The sequence below is a fragment of the Cibotium barometz genome, chromosome 20 (genome assembly GCF_041138505.1).
Source record: "Cibotium barometz isolate CiBa-2024 chromosome 20, ASM4113850v1, whole genome shotgun sequence".
Classification (NCBI taxonomy): domain Eukaryota; kingdom Viridiplantae; phylum Streptophyta; class Polypodiopsida; order Cyatheales; family Cibotiaceae; genus Cibotium; species Cibotium barometz.
The window spans coordinates 10736272-10749466 of NC_141065.1; the positions used below are offsets into that span (position 1 = coordinate 10736272).

The window sequence follows — 13195 nt, forward strand, 5'->3', positions numbered from 1 at the left end:
TAAAAAAGCTCTTGGCTCACTTAGTACAAGGAGGAGCGTATATCGCCAGACTACAAAGAAAGCCGAATCAAGCTCTTGCTTTGCTGATTCGATCGATCGTCTTCATAGCTGCTCAGCGCTCCCCACAGTCACATCCTTTTGTACTCGTCAGAGCTCGCCATAGCCGTCTTTCGCAGCACAGAGCTCGCCATCGCTACGATTTTTGGTGCTTACCTTCTGTCGCAGCTTGGACTTGATTTCTCTTTCCCTCCATGGCTGCAGCTGTTCAATCCAACCCTCTCTCTTCCGCAAAATGCAGCCTTCTGTCGCCTTCAAAGGACGCAAAATTGAGTAAGGTTGGTGTTGAAGCAGGCAACTTTGCGACGTTGCAGAGCTCAAAGAATGGTGTGAACCAGGGTCTGCAGCCAGGTTTTGTTCTGAGGGTAGCGCATGAAGAAGAAAGGGGAGGCAGGAAAGCTATGGCGATGCTTAAGAGGGGAGGACGCAAGACCCCTGACAAGGAGTATCCTTGGCCGCAGAAGATGAAGCCTGAAGATCTCACAGGCTCCCCTCTCCGTTTCCTCTCCCGATTCAAGCCCCTCCCCACCAAGCCCAAGCCTGTGCACCTCCCCTTCGAACTTCCCCTTGTCGACATACAGAAGAAGATCCAAGAGGTGTGCCTCTCTCTCTCGGAACTACTGTGCAGTTCACACATACACACAGAGGGGAGAGAGGAGAAACCCTTGAAAACATTATTCAGTAAACACATACATAGAGAGAGAGAGAGAGAGAGAGGTGTTTTTTTAATGGGGATATGCCATTAAATTTGGGAGCGAAGGATTGAAGGGATTCAATTGGGATGTATACAGTGGTTTTCCATGAAGACATTCTAGACGGAAGAATTTCATTATATAGGGAGAGATTTCATTATATAGAGAGAGAGAGACATTAGAGGTTGTCCATAAAGACAAGCTGGATGGAGTAGGGAGTTTTTCATTACAGTGAGACAGAAAGAGAGAGAGATTTATTTCTTGGACAAGTTGTCATCATTGATGTAATATTAGGGGAGGTTTTCATTTTATTAAGAGAGTTAGATTTATTTCTTGGGCAGGTTGTCATTGATGTAATATCAGGAGAGGTTTTCATTTTATTGGAAGGAGGTGTTGACACATACTAAATGGAAGCCTTCAGATCAACGGTTGTAGTTGAATTCTATGGCAGGTGAGGTGTTGGCTACTTCTCGACTTTTGGAGTGGCCTGATAAACTTGTTGAGCGGCCAAAATTCAATAGGATGGCTCGATTGGGACTAGTGAGAATTTTAGATGCTTTGTTGGCACATAGAGGTCGCTTATTGTCTTTTCGAAAAATCCGTCAATTTTTTTGAGTTCCACGTGGATATGTTCAGTTATGAGAGAAGGTGAGGGCAACACTTACACTGTTTGGTGATATTCCTCAATTGGAGGATTATTAATCTTGGTTAGATTGGACATTAAGAAAGCTTGGGGACATTGTCTAGCATACAACAAATCAAGTGTAACATATGATAGTGGAAGATAAGCGTTGGATTATTGAGAAGGCTAATAGGGTATGGAACATCAGGAAGAATAGGGCCTGGTGGAAGGAAGTAATCTACCAGGGCTGGTGGTCTAAGATTCCATATCAAGGGAAGATGTTCCTATGGCGCATGCTAGTTGGAGACCTACCATTCGGAGACTAGTTGTGAAAGCAACGGATTGTTTCTGGTAATTGTGTGTTTTGTACTACATGCTTGGAAACATGTCTGTATCTTTTCATTTCATGTCCAGTGGCAAAGAAGGTGTGGGATTTCCTTTCTCGTGTATGGACTCCATTGACAGATAGACTTGTAAAGTTAAAGACTGGATTTTTGGTAAGATTCCGAATGGGCCTGATAATCCATAACATATTTTTCATTTTTTCAGGTGGACAAGTTTGTGGCATATCTGGTTAACTAGGAATGCCTTCATATTTGATGTAAAAGTTGGTATTATAACTTACATAGGTCGTATAAAGGAGCTACTATTGTGGCAAGTCTCTTCCTTGCGGTTAGCTCATTTGGTGGAGAATGACACGGTTGTATATTGGATAAAGGTACTCCGAGCTACACTTGTGGTTCGGAGTAATTAGTGAGGGAAAGCTAGTACATCACATGGCAGTTATGTGGCCATTTGTAACGTAATTTTGGTAGTATATCTTCAATTACGAAAAGAAAAAGAAAAAAGAGAGAGAGTATGCATGCTTGCTTGCTTGGGTTTGCTTTCTTTGTGTGCAGCATTGATTGTGTGTGTATGTATGTATGTATACATAATCACGTGTATACATGGTTACATACAAATGAGCATGCATGGATCCATCTTTTTGATTGGAAACTTCAAGTGGCAAGGCAGGATGTTCTCGATTGTTCTCTTTTTTTCTAGTTGTTCTAATTTTCTGGTATCGGTTCCGACATTTGTTGCTATGTGTCTTTGTATAACAAAAGTGTGGCTGCAGGTTCGTGAACTTGCAAATAGCACAGGCATGGACTTCTCTATGCAACTAAACGAATTACAAGAAAAGTATGATGAGGTACTAAGACTGAATTAAAGATTGCTATGTGTATATGCTTTGTCTAGCAAGCTTGCATGAATACAAGATTTATAGAAAATAGTTCTCTTCCAAGCTCTTTTTGAAAGCTTGATACCATTTACTAGGTTCGCAAAGATTTGTATAGCCAATTGTCCCCAGTACAAAGACTGAGCGTGGCAAGGCATCCAAACAGGCCAACGTGTTTGGACCATGTGCTTAATATCACTGACAAGGTTTGTTGTTCAAACTTCAGCACACTAATTGGTTAAAAAATTTGTGGGTTTGAGTTTTGCAATCGCTGTGTTTCAATGGCTTGGGCTTCATGGAGATCGAGCACACTAATCTGTTAACAAATTTGCGAGTTTGAGCTTCCAATCCCTGTGTTTCAGTGGTTAGAGCTTCATGGGGATCGAGCAGGATATGATGACCCAGCAATTGTTACAGGAATCGGACAAATGGATGGTATGAGCTTTACGTTCATTGGCCATCAAAAAGGGCGAAACACAAAGGAGAACATTTACAGGAATTTTGCCATGCCAACTCCCAATGGGTATGATAAAATATTTTGATATTGAGCATGTGGGCATGGACATTCTGATTGCATTAAACTGAATAGTTATTGCCAAAGCTTTTGCATGATAGTTGTTCAAAGGTTATATTGATTTTTGTTGTTTCTTTCTGCATAGGTATCGGAAGGCATTAAGGATGATGCAACATGCAGAGCATCATGGGTTTCCCATCCTTACCTTTGTTGATACTCCGGGTGCCTATGCAGGAATTCAAGCTGAAGAGCGTGGACAAGTAAAGCTCATCTCTCACAACTTCTCTCACAACTTAGTCCCTAATTTCATGTGATGGTCTTATTTGAGCATTTTACACCGGCTGTCAGCCTATGCTGTCAAGGAAAGGGCGCAACCTAAGATATAACCATGAGTGAAGTGCAGTATCATGTGCTCAGCTTGTTTAGAAGATACATTGTAGACTCTAGCCTTCAAGATTGTACTTGTTTGTGGTTGTGTGGGTGTGTGTGTTAAGAGAGAGAGAGAGAGAGAGAGAGAGAGAGAGAGAGAGAGATGTATATGTATTGTTTTTAGTGATTAGTTGTGTCTCCTCCTTTCGCCGCAATTATTCCTAAGTTTAGATCCATTTGACCTTATGATGGTATATATGTATATATATCTAGACAAAGACACACACTTGCAACACACTTGTAAGCCTAGCGGGGTGTGCAGTGACAGACTCAACCACGTGTCCAAGAGATAAAGATATAGAGAGAGAGGGGAGAGAGAGAAGGGAATAGGGATCTGAGAGAGAAGGGAATAGGGATCTTGCACAATACACCACACTGAGCAAGGAACAGGCCTTGTCCCCTTTCAGGAATTTATTCGGGAACAATCCATGGGCACATTGGCCAGGACCAAAACAATCAATGAATACCAAACAAACAAATATGCCGATGTAAGATATCCAAGTCGAGGTCGATGTTGAGGCACGAGATCTCTGATGCTAAGCACACCGTGGGAATGACCCACAAGTATCTCTCACTGGGCTAGTACCAGATCCAATATCCAAATCCAAATCCAATAAACCCAAGTCCAGATCCGAGGCCAAATCCAAGTTCAGATCCAAATCCAAGTCTCTAAGTCGAGATCCAAGTCCAAATCCAAGTTCAGATCCAAATCCAAGTCTAAGTCCATATCCAAGTTCAAGTTCCATGTTCATGTCTAAGCTTCATGCCGCAACTATATGTCCAAGTTCCATGCCCAAGCTATATGTCCAAGTTCCATTCCTAAGCTATATGTACAAGTCCAAATAACTCCAAGCTCATACACGAGGTACACATGAGATGTGTATAGTTGATGAAGTATTTGTTGACCAAACTGTAAATTCTGTTGTCCAATCCGGAATAGACACAACCCACAAGAAAGCTTGCACAGAGATGGACGCACCAAGACAAGTCTATATGGCAGCCCACTAGCTGGTACGAAGCTGTGGTAGGCGTAGAAGGTGCTGAGAGGTACAACGTTGACGGCTGTATGGTACAGCCAGATGGCACAAGAGCAGCACGTCCAAGCGGCAGAGCTTCAGATGGCGACGCACAAAAGATTTAGGCAACGGGGGTTCAGATGGCAGCGCACGATAGGCAAGGCAGCGGCTACAATGAAGAGGGCTAAAGGTACAATCCCTCCCTCTTGAATCTGTCTTGATTGCAAGACATCCATATCTGTACTTCAAATACATCTGGACCAACCACTTCCTCATAAGCTTTAAGTATGTTTGGATAGTTCTAGAAGCACTCCTTTGGTATCCATTTTGCATCCAATAGCAAATAATTCTTGAATTCCAAGAGGAACTTTCTGACAACTGTCTTTTCTCTTTTTCTCACAGAATGAAACTCAATCTGTTCTGGTTCTCACTCTTGGTGGATCCTTCAATACATGCTCCTCATGTACATGGTTTCCATAAACTGTCATGGAAGGCATTATATATCCTCCAATGATTTGAAAGGTCCAATTGAGGACATACATGGTTGATCTTCTTGGTATTATGAAAGGTCCATATACCATCATTCCCTGACTTTGGCAATCCAATCCATAACAATACTCTCCCATAGAACATTCAATGGGTCCAATAGTTGTGGTGGTGTTTGTCGATCAAACTTGATCTTTTGACAAACCAAACATTCTCAAATTATAAAGTTCAATGTCCTTTCTCATAGTAGGCCAATAGAAGTAGCTCTCTAAAGCTTGAAGTATAGTCAAGGTGTTTCTATACGGAAGGAGCATGACACTCTTCCATTACCTTGGCCTCAATTCCTTGTATCACACATAACCTGGGTTTGCATCATAAGAAAACCCTACTTGATGACATAAAAAGTCACTAAATCTCTAATCTACAATCTATTCCAAAACATCTTTGAAATCCTCTTTGGTGGCATAAGGATCCTTCATTAAAGTGAAATCCATATGGTAACCCATAGAAATTGCATGGTTCAGGGGTCTCCGAGATAATGCATCTGCTATGTTGTTGTCTTTGACGTTCATAGGCCACAGCATGGCCTTCTTGGTTCAAGATTGCTCCAATGCAATCTCATCATGTTCAACCACAAAAAGATCTAGAATAACCAACATTGATCCTTTGCTAGCATAAAGTCTCAATGCTTTAAAAGAGTTCTGTTTGAGCTTTGGTCCACAAAGATTCCACGGCTTTATATGTCAAAACATGCAATGGGCTAATTACCACTGCAAACCACTTGTCGAACTTCTTGGCATGATATCAATCTGGTGATCTTCTGATCTCTCTGGCTTCTTGCTTTGGCTTGATAGGATAATTTGTAACCATATGTCCCTTATTTCCACATTGAAAACACTTCTCTTCTTTGGCATATTCTTCATGTTGCTCAAGGGACAATCTTCCTCGAAAGAGTGGGCGTTTGTCTCCACTCCCATCCTTCTTCTTGAGAGAATTGGCTTTTTGATGGGGATCGGTCTTTAAACTTTTTCTTTTGAGATGGATTCCGATTGTCGTTCTATGTCTTGCCGTCCATCCAAGGCATGGACAAGGCCTTGGCTTTGCAAAGCCTTGTCCTGAGCTTCTTCCAATGTCTTTGGTCCCACCATGTAAACTACTTGCATAAGCTTAGGTTGCAATCCATTGACAGACTTACGCATTTCCATTAGTGATGGAATGGGGGTATAAGAAGTAATTAAAAAAAAAAAACTGTTGAAAAGTTATTAAGGTATGATGCCACATTCTCACCAACTTTTTGTTTTACCTCATCCCAATCCTTTTGCACATCAGCTTCAAAGTTTGCGGGTAAAAACTTCTTGTTGAACAAAGTCTTGAAGTTGCTCCACGTCTTTGGGTCGGTCCCTTCTTGTATTATTCAAGGCAGCATCCTTCAAATGCATATGAACGATGTGAAGCTTTAACTTTTCGGAGTAGTCGTCACCTCCAAAAGCAGCATCAAATTGCTTGACAAAGGATAAAGCTTTCTGGATAGTCATCACCTCCAAAAGCAGCATCAAACTTGATGCTCTTCTCTCTTGGCTTGAAGTCCATCTTGCCGGTTGATGTAATTTCCTTTGCCTTTCTTTTCCTCACCTGTCTTGAAGAAGTTGCATTTGGGAAAAAAAAAGTTGGCCTTGGAATAGCCTCCTTGTTTTCTCCACAAAAAATAGACCGGGTAGCTCTAGATCCTTCTCCAATGGTAGCTCCTTTGGCGGATTCCACTCCTTAGGCCTTAGTGGCTTGTTCTTTGATAAAGTCTTCAAATATATGAGCCCTTCTTTGGTCCTGTTCCCTTTTGGTTCTCCAAGCAAGGAATTTTTGAAAAATCATATGAACTGCTGAAAGCCATGGTACTCTTTTGATGACCTTGGTTTCCATCAAGAATTTTTGTATCAATCTCATGGTTGCTCCCTTCATGAGGCCCTTGGTCTCCCTCTGCTCTCGACATGGCTCTGTCACTCCAAGAAAGTTCTTCAAGAGAAATCCTGCTTTGATACCACTGTAAGCCCAGTGGGGCGTGTAGTGACGGACTCAACCACATGTCCAAGAGATAAAGATATAGAGAGAGAGGGGAGAGAGAGAAGGGATTAGGGATCTTGCACAATACACCACACTGAGCTAGGAATAGGCCCTGTCCCCTTTCAGGAGTTTATTAAGGAACTATCCACGGGCACGCTGGCCAATACAAACAATGAATACAAAACAAACAAATATGCCGATGTAGGATATCCAAGTCGATGTCGATGTCGAGGCACGAGATCTTTGATGCCGAGCACACCACGGAAATGACCCACAAGTATCTCTCACTGGACTAGTACCAGATCCAATATCCAAATCCAAATCCAGTAAATCCAAGTCTAGATCCAAGGCCAAGTCCAAGTTCAGATCTAGATCCAAGTCTAAGTCCAGATCCAAGTCCAAATCCAAATCCAAGTCTAAGTCGAGATCCAAGTCCAAGTTTAATGTTCATGTCTAAGCTTCATGCCCAAGCTATATGTCTAAGTTCCATGTTTATGTCCAAGCTATATGTCCAAGTTCCATGCCCAAGCTATATGTCCAAGTCCAAATAACTCCAAGCTCATACTCGAGGTACACAGGAGATGTGTATAGTTGACGAAGTATTTGTTGACCAAACTGTAAATTCTGTTGTCCAATCCGGAGTAGAGAGAACTCGCAAGACAGCTTGCACAGAGATGGATGCACCAAGACAAGTCTATATGGCAGCCACTAGGTGGTACGAAGCTGTGGTAGGCGTAGATGGTGCTGAGAGGTACAACGTTGATGGCTGTATGGTAAAGCCAGATGGCACAAAAGCAGCACGTCCAAGTGGCAGAGCTTCAGATGGCGACACACAAAAGATTCAGGCAACACAGCTTTAGATGGCAGGGCACGATAGGCAAGGCAGCGGCCAAGTGGCTGCATTGGTTTCTGCTGCCGACGGTGGAGATGATTGGCGGCTGCTCTGGCTCTGAAGGTGGCCGGCGACTGAAGGCAGCAACGCTGGTTGGCGCACAGCCACTGCTTGCGCAAAGGGCTGGCGGTACTGCTGTCTGGCGGTGCTGAAGGTTGGCTGGTGGCGCAAGCAACAGCAGCAGGACTTAAGTGGCTGTGAGACAGGGCAGCGCTGGCAGCTGAGGTGGCTGCACAGTACGGCCAGGAGTTGGAGGCGGATCTGGTGGCAGAGGTGGTGGCGGAGGCAGGCAATGCTCACAGCTCCAACAGTAGATATGGTGGCGACAGGGGGCTGCAGCAGCAGTTCACAAGCGGTGCATAAATGATAGGAGGTTGGTGGCGGTAGAAGAGACTCCACGTTTCTTGATGATGAACATGGCGATTAGCTTCTCCCTTCTACGATGGAGGCCATGTTGACGATGAAGGAAAATCCTTGTCCTTGATGATCTTCAAGCTCTTGATGAAGCTCCTTCAATCTTTACTGATCTTGTTACTACAAGAGAAGTCCAAACCTTTTTAAACTCGTTAAGAGACCCTTTTTTTTTTGCCAAAAAGCCTTCATGCTTTTGCTTTGCCTTTTTATGCTTTGCTTTTCCCTTTTTGCCTTGGCTTTTTCTCTTTTTACTTTTATTAATAAAATATTACTCTGGCTTTAAGGCCTTGCTTTTTGGCCCTAGAGCTGCTTTTTGAGAAAGCACCTTTTAGCTTTTTGGTCCAGCTTGGTCTCCTCTTTCCAAAGGTGCCCTTGGCTCACGGTCAACCTTGTTTGACTTTTTACTTTTTCTTGGTTTTTGACCAAGAATGATGCTTTTTCTTAATCAAACCTATGGACCTTGTCCCCCCATGTCTTCTTCCACCTGTCTGTTGTCCGGGCATGGGTTTCATTATGTGAAATAGAGCTAGGAGTGCGAAATAGTTACAACACTCACATAAACACCCGAAGTGGGTATTACGTGTTTGTGGGCTACCTGGGGAGTTCATCATGCTTCACTAGGCTAGATATTTGTATGGTAAGATTTGGGGACAAGTTTTGTTAGGTTGTGTGGACACATGTGTGCATGTTTGCACATGTGAATGATGGACAGAAAGAGACTGACAAGTCTTCATAGGTTGTGTACAGGTATGGTTGGACATGCGTGCACATTTGCAAATTTAAATGACATACTAAAAACTAAATTGGATGGTTAAAAAGGGGAATTACTAATCCAGCTGTCTAAGTGAGGTAGATACCAAGTGAAGGATGCAAGTGATGTATGTCTGCAGCTAAGAGCTCATCTTTGGAGCTGTCCGTAGGAGGATAGGCAGCTGCATACTCAATGAATTGGGGCTTCATAGTCGCTCATTCTTCAGTGTTTTGCTCTACATTTGTCATAGCATTGACGAGGAGCATAGGCAATGTAAGAGCAGGGTTGGTTAGCGTAAGTTTTAGGGACTGTCATGAGGCTGATCTTAGGGCTGGTGCAGAAGCTATTTTGGGCTTTTTTAAGAGCTGAGAATATTACCGAACGCTAACATTTTTCTGCTGCTACTCTTGCTACACATAGGTGCCTAACACGTCAGCGTTTAGCATCTAAGCACCCATTTTATCAGCTATTTTGCGTCCATAGTTACATTCCGTACCTGTACTCATCCGATGTGTACCCTCAGTACTTTCCGTACCACTCCATACATACCGTACCTTGTACGGATAAGGTCTTCGTAAGTTAATAGATTAGTTTTCATTTTAGTATTACTATTGTCTTTCATGCTATTTTTGTATGGATGCTAGATATTTCTTATTTTATATACATACATACATACATATATATATATATATATAGTAAAAAATGTGAACGTACTTAAAGTACTTATCCTGATGCGTACTTTATGTACTCGTACCGTACATGTGCCATACTACACCGTACCTAAAGTACTCAACCACTATGTTATGCATCATACATTAGCATTTTCATCTACTTCACCGGCTGCTAGAAGTGTAGATGGTGCTTTACACAACAGCGTTTTCAACTTTGGAGCGAGCATTTTTGCATTCCAGCATCGCAATTGAAGAGGTTTGAAGGTGGTAATCCAGCCCACGAGGCCTTTGTCTGCTTGTTTGCATCGGAGTCGATTTATGGATCATCTTATACACATCTCATGCTTGCAATATGGAAGCAAAAATACTCATCAGCGACGGTGAGAGCGCCCTTGAGAGGGTTTGGGACCTTAACTCATGCTCTCCTAGTCCTACGCTCCCTGTCTTTCTATATCAAGTGCAGCAAAGAAAATAAGAAGCACATCTTAACTCTTAAAGGCAATCTAAAGCACAGAGAGAGAGACAGAGAGAGGGGAGGTGGAGGGCGGAAGCGGGAGAGGGAGTACTGAAGATTGGCAATAAGTTTGATCTAAATTGGGCCTGACTCTCTTTTTTATTGCAGGGTGAAGCTATAGCGAGAAATCTTAGAGAGATGTTTGGTCTGAAAGTTCCAATCATTACAACGGTTATTGGAGAGGGTGGATCTGGAGGGGCACTTGCTATAGGCTGCTGTGATAAGATGCTCATGCTAGAGAATGCTGTATACTATGTAGCTAGGTTTTTTCCTGGAATTTTCTCCACTTTACGTAAATTTCTTTTTCAGAAGGTTCCCCAAGCATTGCCATAATGACGCTCTGCTTTTTCTTTGGTTTCATGCAGTCCTGAGGCTTGTGCAGCGATTCTTTGGAAGACTGCTACTGCCGCCCCACAGGTATGTCATTTTGTTGCAATCAAAAAGTGTTTCAAGTGTTCTGAAACTGTGCGAACGGTTTTTCATGCGTTCACCTCAGATTTTGGAGTTTTTAGTATTGGTGTGGGACGTCCTGCGATTGTTAGTTTCTAGAAGTTAGTGCAATGTTTAACAAACATAGGAAACGGTGCACTTTATACAAGTTGTGTACATTTTCTCTGGCAACACTGAAGAGATGTTACATCATTTGTGGTACAGCTGGTTTTAGTATTAAATACAGGTGGTTTTTGCCTCCAGGCAACAGAGGTGTTGCGAATCACAGCTCAGGAACTTGTCAAGCTAGATGTCGTGGATGAAGTAATTCAGGTGAGCATTCCTATCTTCTCACTGTTTTGAAACCTATTATAATAGAGAAAGGGGAGGAATTCTTGCAATCATGGTCACGTACTTGCTAGTCTAGTACTTTAGGTACCGTACAATATGGTACACAGGTACATTTTTATAAATGTTTCTGAAATTGTGAAAATGTAGGGCGGAAGCCTCGCAATCATAGCTGTGTCTGTGTAGTTCTGTACTTAAGTGACAATATGATACTGTATGTCTTGTATGGGAAAGTCTTGCATTCATAGCTATGTTTGGGTAGTTTTGTACAATATACTATATGTCACAAATGGGAAAGCCTCGCAATCATAGCTGTGTGTGGGTAGTTCTGTACTTAAGGGATGATACGACACTGTATGTCACATACTTTAGGTACATTTTTGGTGTGTGTTCCAAAATGCGAAAGCATATTGGAGGATGTGTTTCAAAGGTGAAAGTACCTCAAATATAGCTATCTTACCTAGATTATCACATTAGAAATTATGGAGCATATGATGATGCCTGCAATCCAAGCTGTAGCATGTTTTTCACCTTCTTGTTTTTGCAGGAGCCTCTTGGAGGTGCGCACTCTGATCCTTTGACAACTTCATTGAACATGAAAGAGGTTATAATGAAACACATGCGTGTAAGTATCATACTCCTTTACCGGAATGGTTATCAGAAAGGCAAGGCATTGCAACATGTTTGCTTAAAGAATTGATCATGCTTGCTTGTAGAATCGATCATCTTCTTCCAGAGCAATCTTACAATTTCGTAACTGGACAATTCACAGGCACTTTTGAAGTTAGAGCGTGAGCCTTTACTGGAACAGCGTACTGCAAAGTTCAGGAAAATAGGTGCAGTTCAAGAAGGGGTAAAACTGGATCCACGCATCAAGCGAAATATGAAACCACGCGATGCGCCCCTTGAGAGTGATCAGCCCAAGATGCTACCTTCGTATGTGCATCAAAACATGGAGTTGAGCTTGAAGACTGCTTCAACTGCTGCTACGACATCAGAGTAAAGAGGGCCCATGCAAGTTTTGCTGACAGTTTTCTTGGGACAGAACAGTTTTAGAGCCATAATAGCCCACATCTTGTTCCCATGGTAAGAGATTCCTTGCTCGGCCTTATTCTTGTTCAATGGGGCAAAAGAAATATAGCTGCTTTTTTGCAGCTCTTTTCCTCCCTAGCCACAAATGTAAAGCATGATTTGTTAGTGGGTGCCTCTGAGTTTTTTATTTCTATTTTTTTTTGCAAAGAGAGTTCACTGAGTATATATACTTGCGGCTGATAAGACAGTTTGCCTTGTATTGAGTATGTACTTGCTTCTGATAAGACGAGTTGTGCTTTGTACTTTATGATGCCACTTTTGAGGATGTCTTTTTTATCGCTTGCACGTTACTGCATTGTGCTCGGTAAAAAACTCAGCCTCCAGTAATCCAGTTTTACAAACTCTTATTACTTGTGTTTCTTCGAAGGTGAAGCTCAAGCTAGTCCAAAAGCAGGTACAGTCCTAAAACTGGATGGAGATGGTTAAGCACGTCGTTGTTCATTAAGAACAAAGCAGTGTCTCAAGCACAATGCAAGGGTGTTGTAGACAAACCCCATATGAGCATGTGTGGCTGTGAAAATGTAGCCTCAGCCATTCATTTTTTAAGATGGTAAGAACCAGGGAGAGCAAGCCTGGCTTACTGCGAGTTTATTTAGGGGTTCATAGATTGATTTGAACATTGAGAGAGAGAGAGAGAGAGAGAGAGAGAGAGAGGGTGTCGTAGAAGGCGTGATTTTATTTTTGTGTGAGATCAATCTAAAGAAAAGCCATGCAAGCATGACAAAAATGTGTCAGAAACATAGGGTGTTAGCAATATCTCTCAGTCAATTGCTATCTTTGCCTGCCTCACATTTGTGGCCTTGGCATGGTTAATTGGAATAAGACTTAATTTTTAGATATAGCTTGTGTTATCCCAAGTAGAGAGAGAGAGAGAGAGAGAGCGAGAGTTGTGAAGCTCCTAACAAACAAATCAGGTATCACCAGCCCTCCATAACCACCTTCTAGTGGCCCTCCCATGCTTGCCCGAGCCACTTTCATATTGTGCCCACAA

The 13195-nt window shown here is 42.4% G+C and overlaps 1 protein-coding gene across 1 annotated transcript; it reads left to right on the plus strand.

Annotated features, from left to right (window-relative positions):
- Nucleotides 1-7: 7 nt before the first annotated feature.
- Nucleotides 8-12447, plus strand: LOC147627547 (uncharacterized). Its single transcript, XM_086814466.1, has 10 exons — nt 8-653; nt 2489-2563; nt 2689-2796; nt 2953-3113; nt 3250-3364; nt 10444-10598; nt 10701-10752; nt 11029-11097; nt 11660-11737; nt 11885-12447. The coding sequence occupies exons 1-10, from the start codon at nt 252-254 to the stop codon at nt 12113-12115; spliced, it is 1446 nt and encodes a 481-aa protein (XP_086670592.1). The 5' UTR covers nt 8-251; the 3' UTR covers nt 12116-12447.
- The last annotated feature ends 748 nt before the right edge of the window (nt 12448-13195 follow it).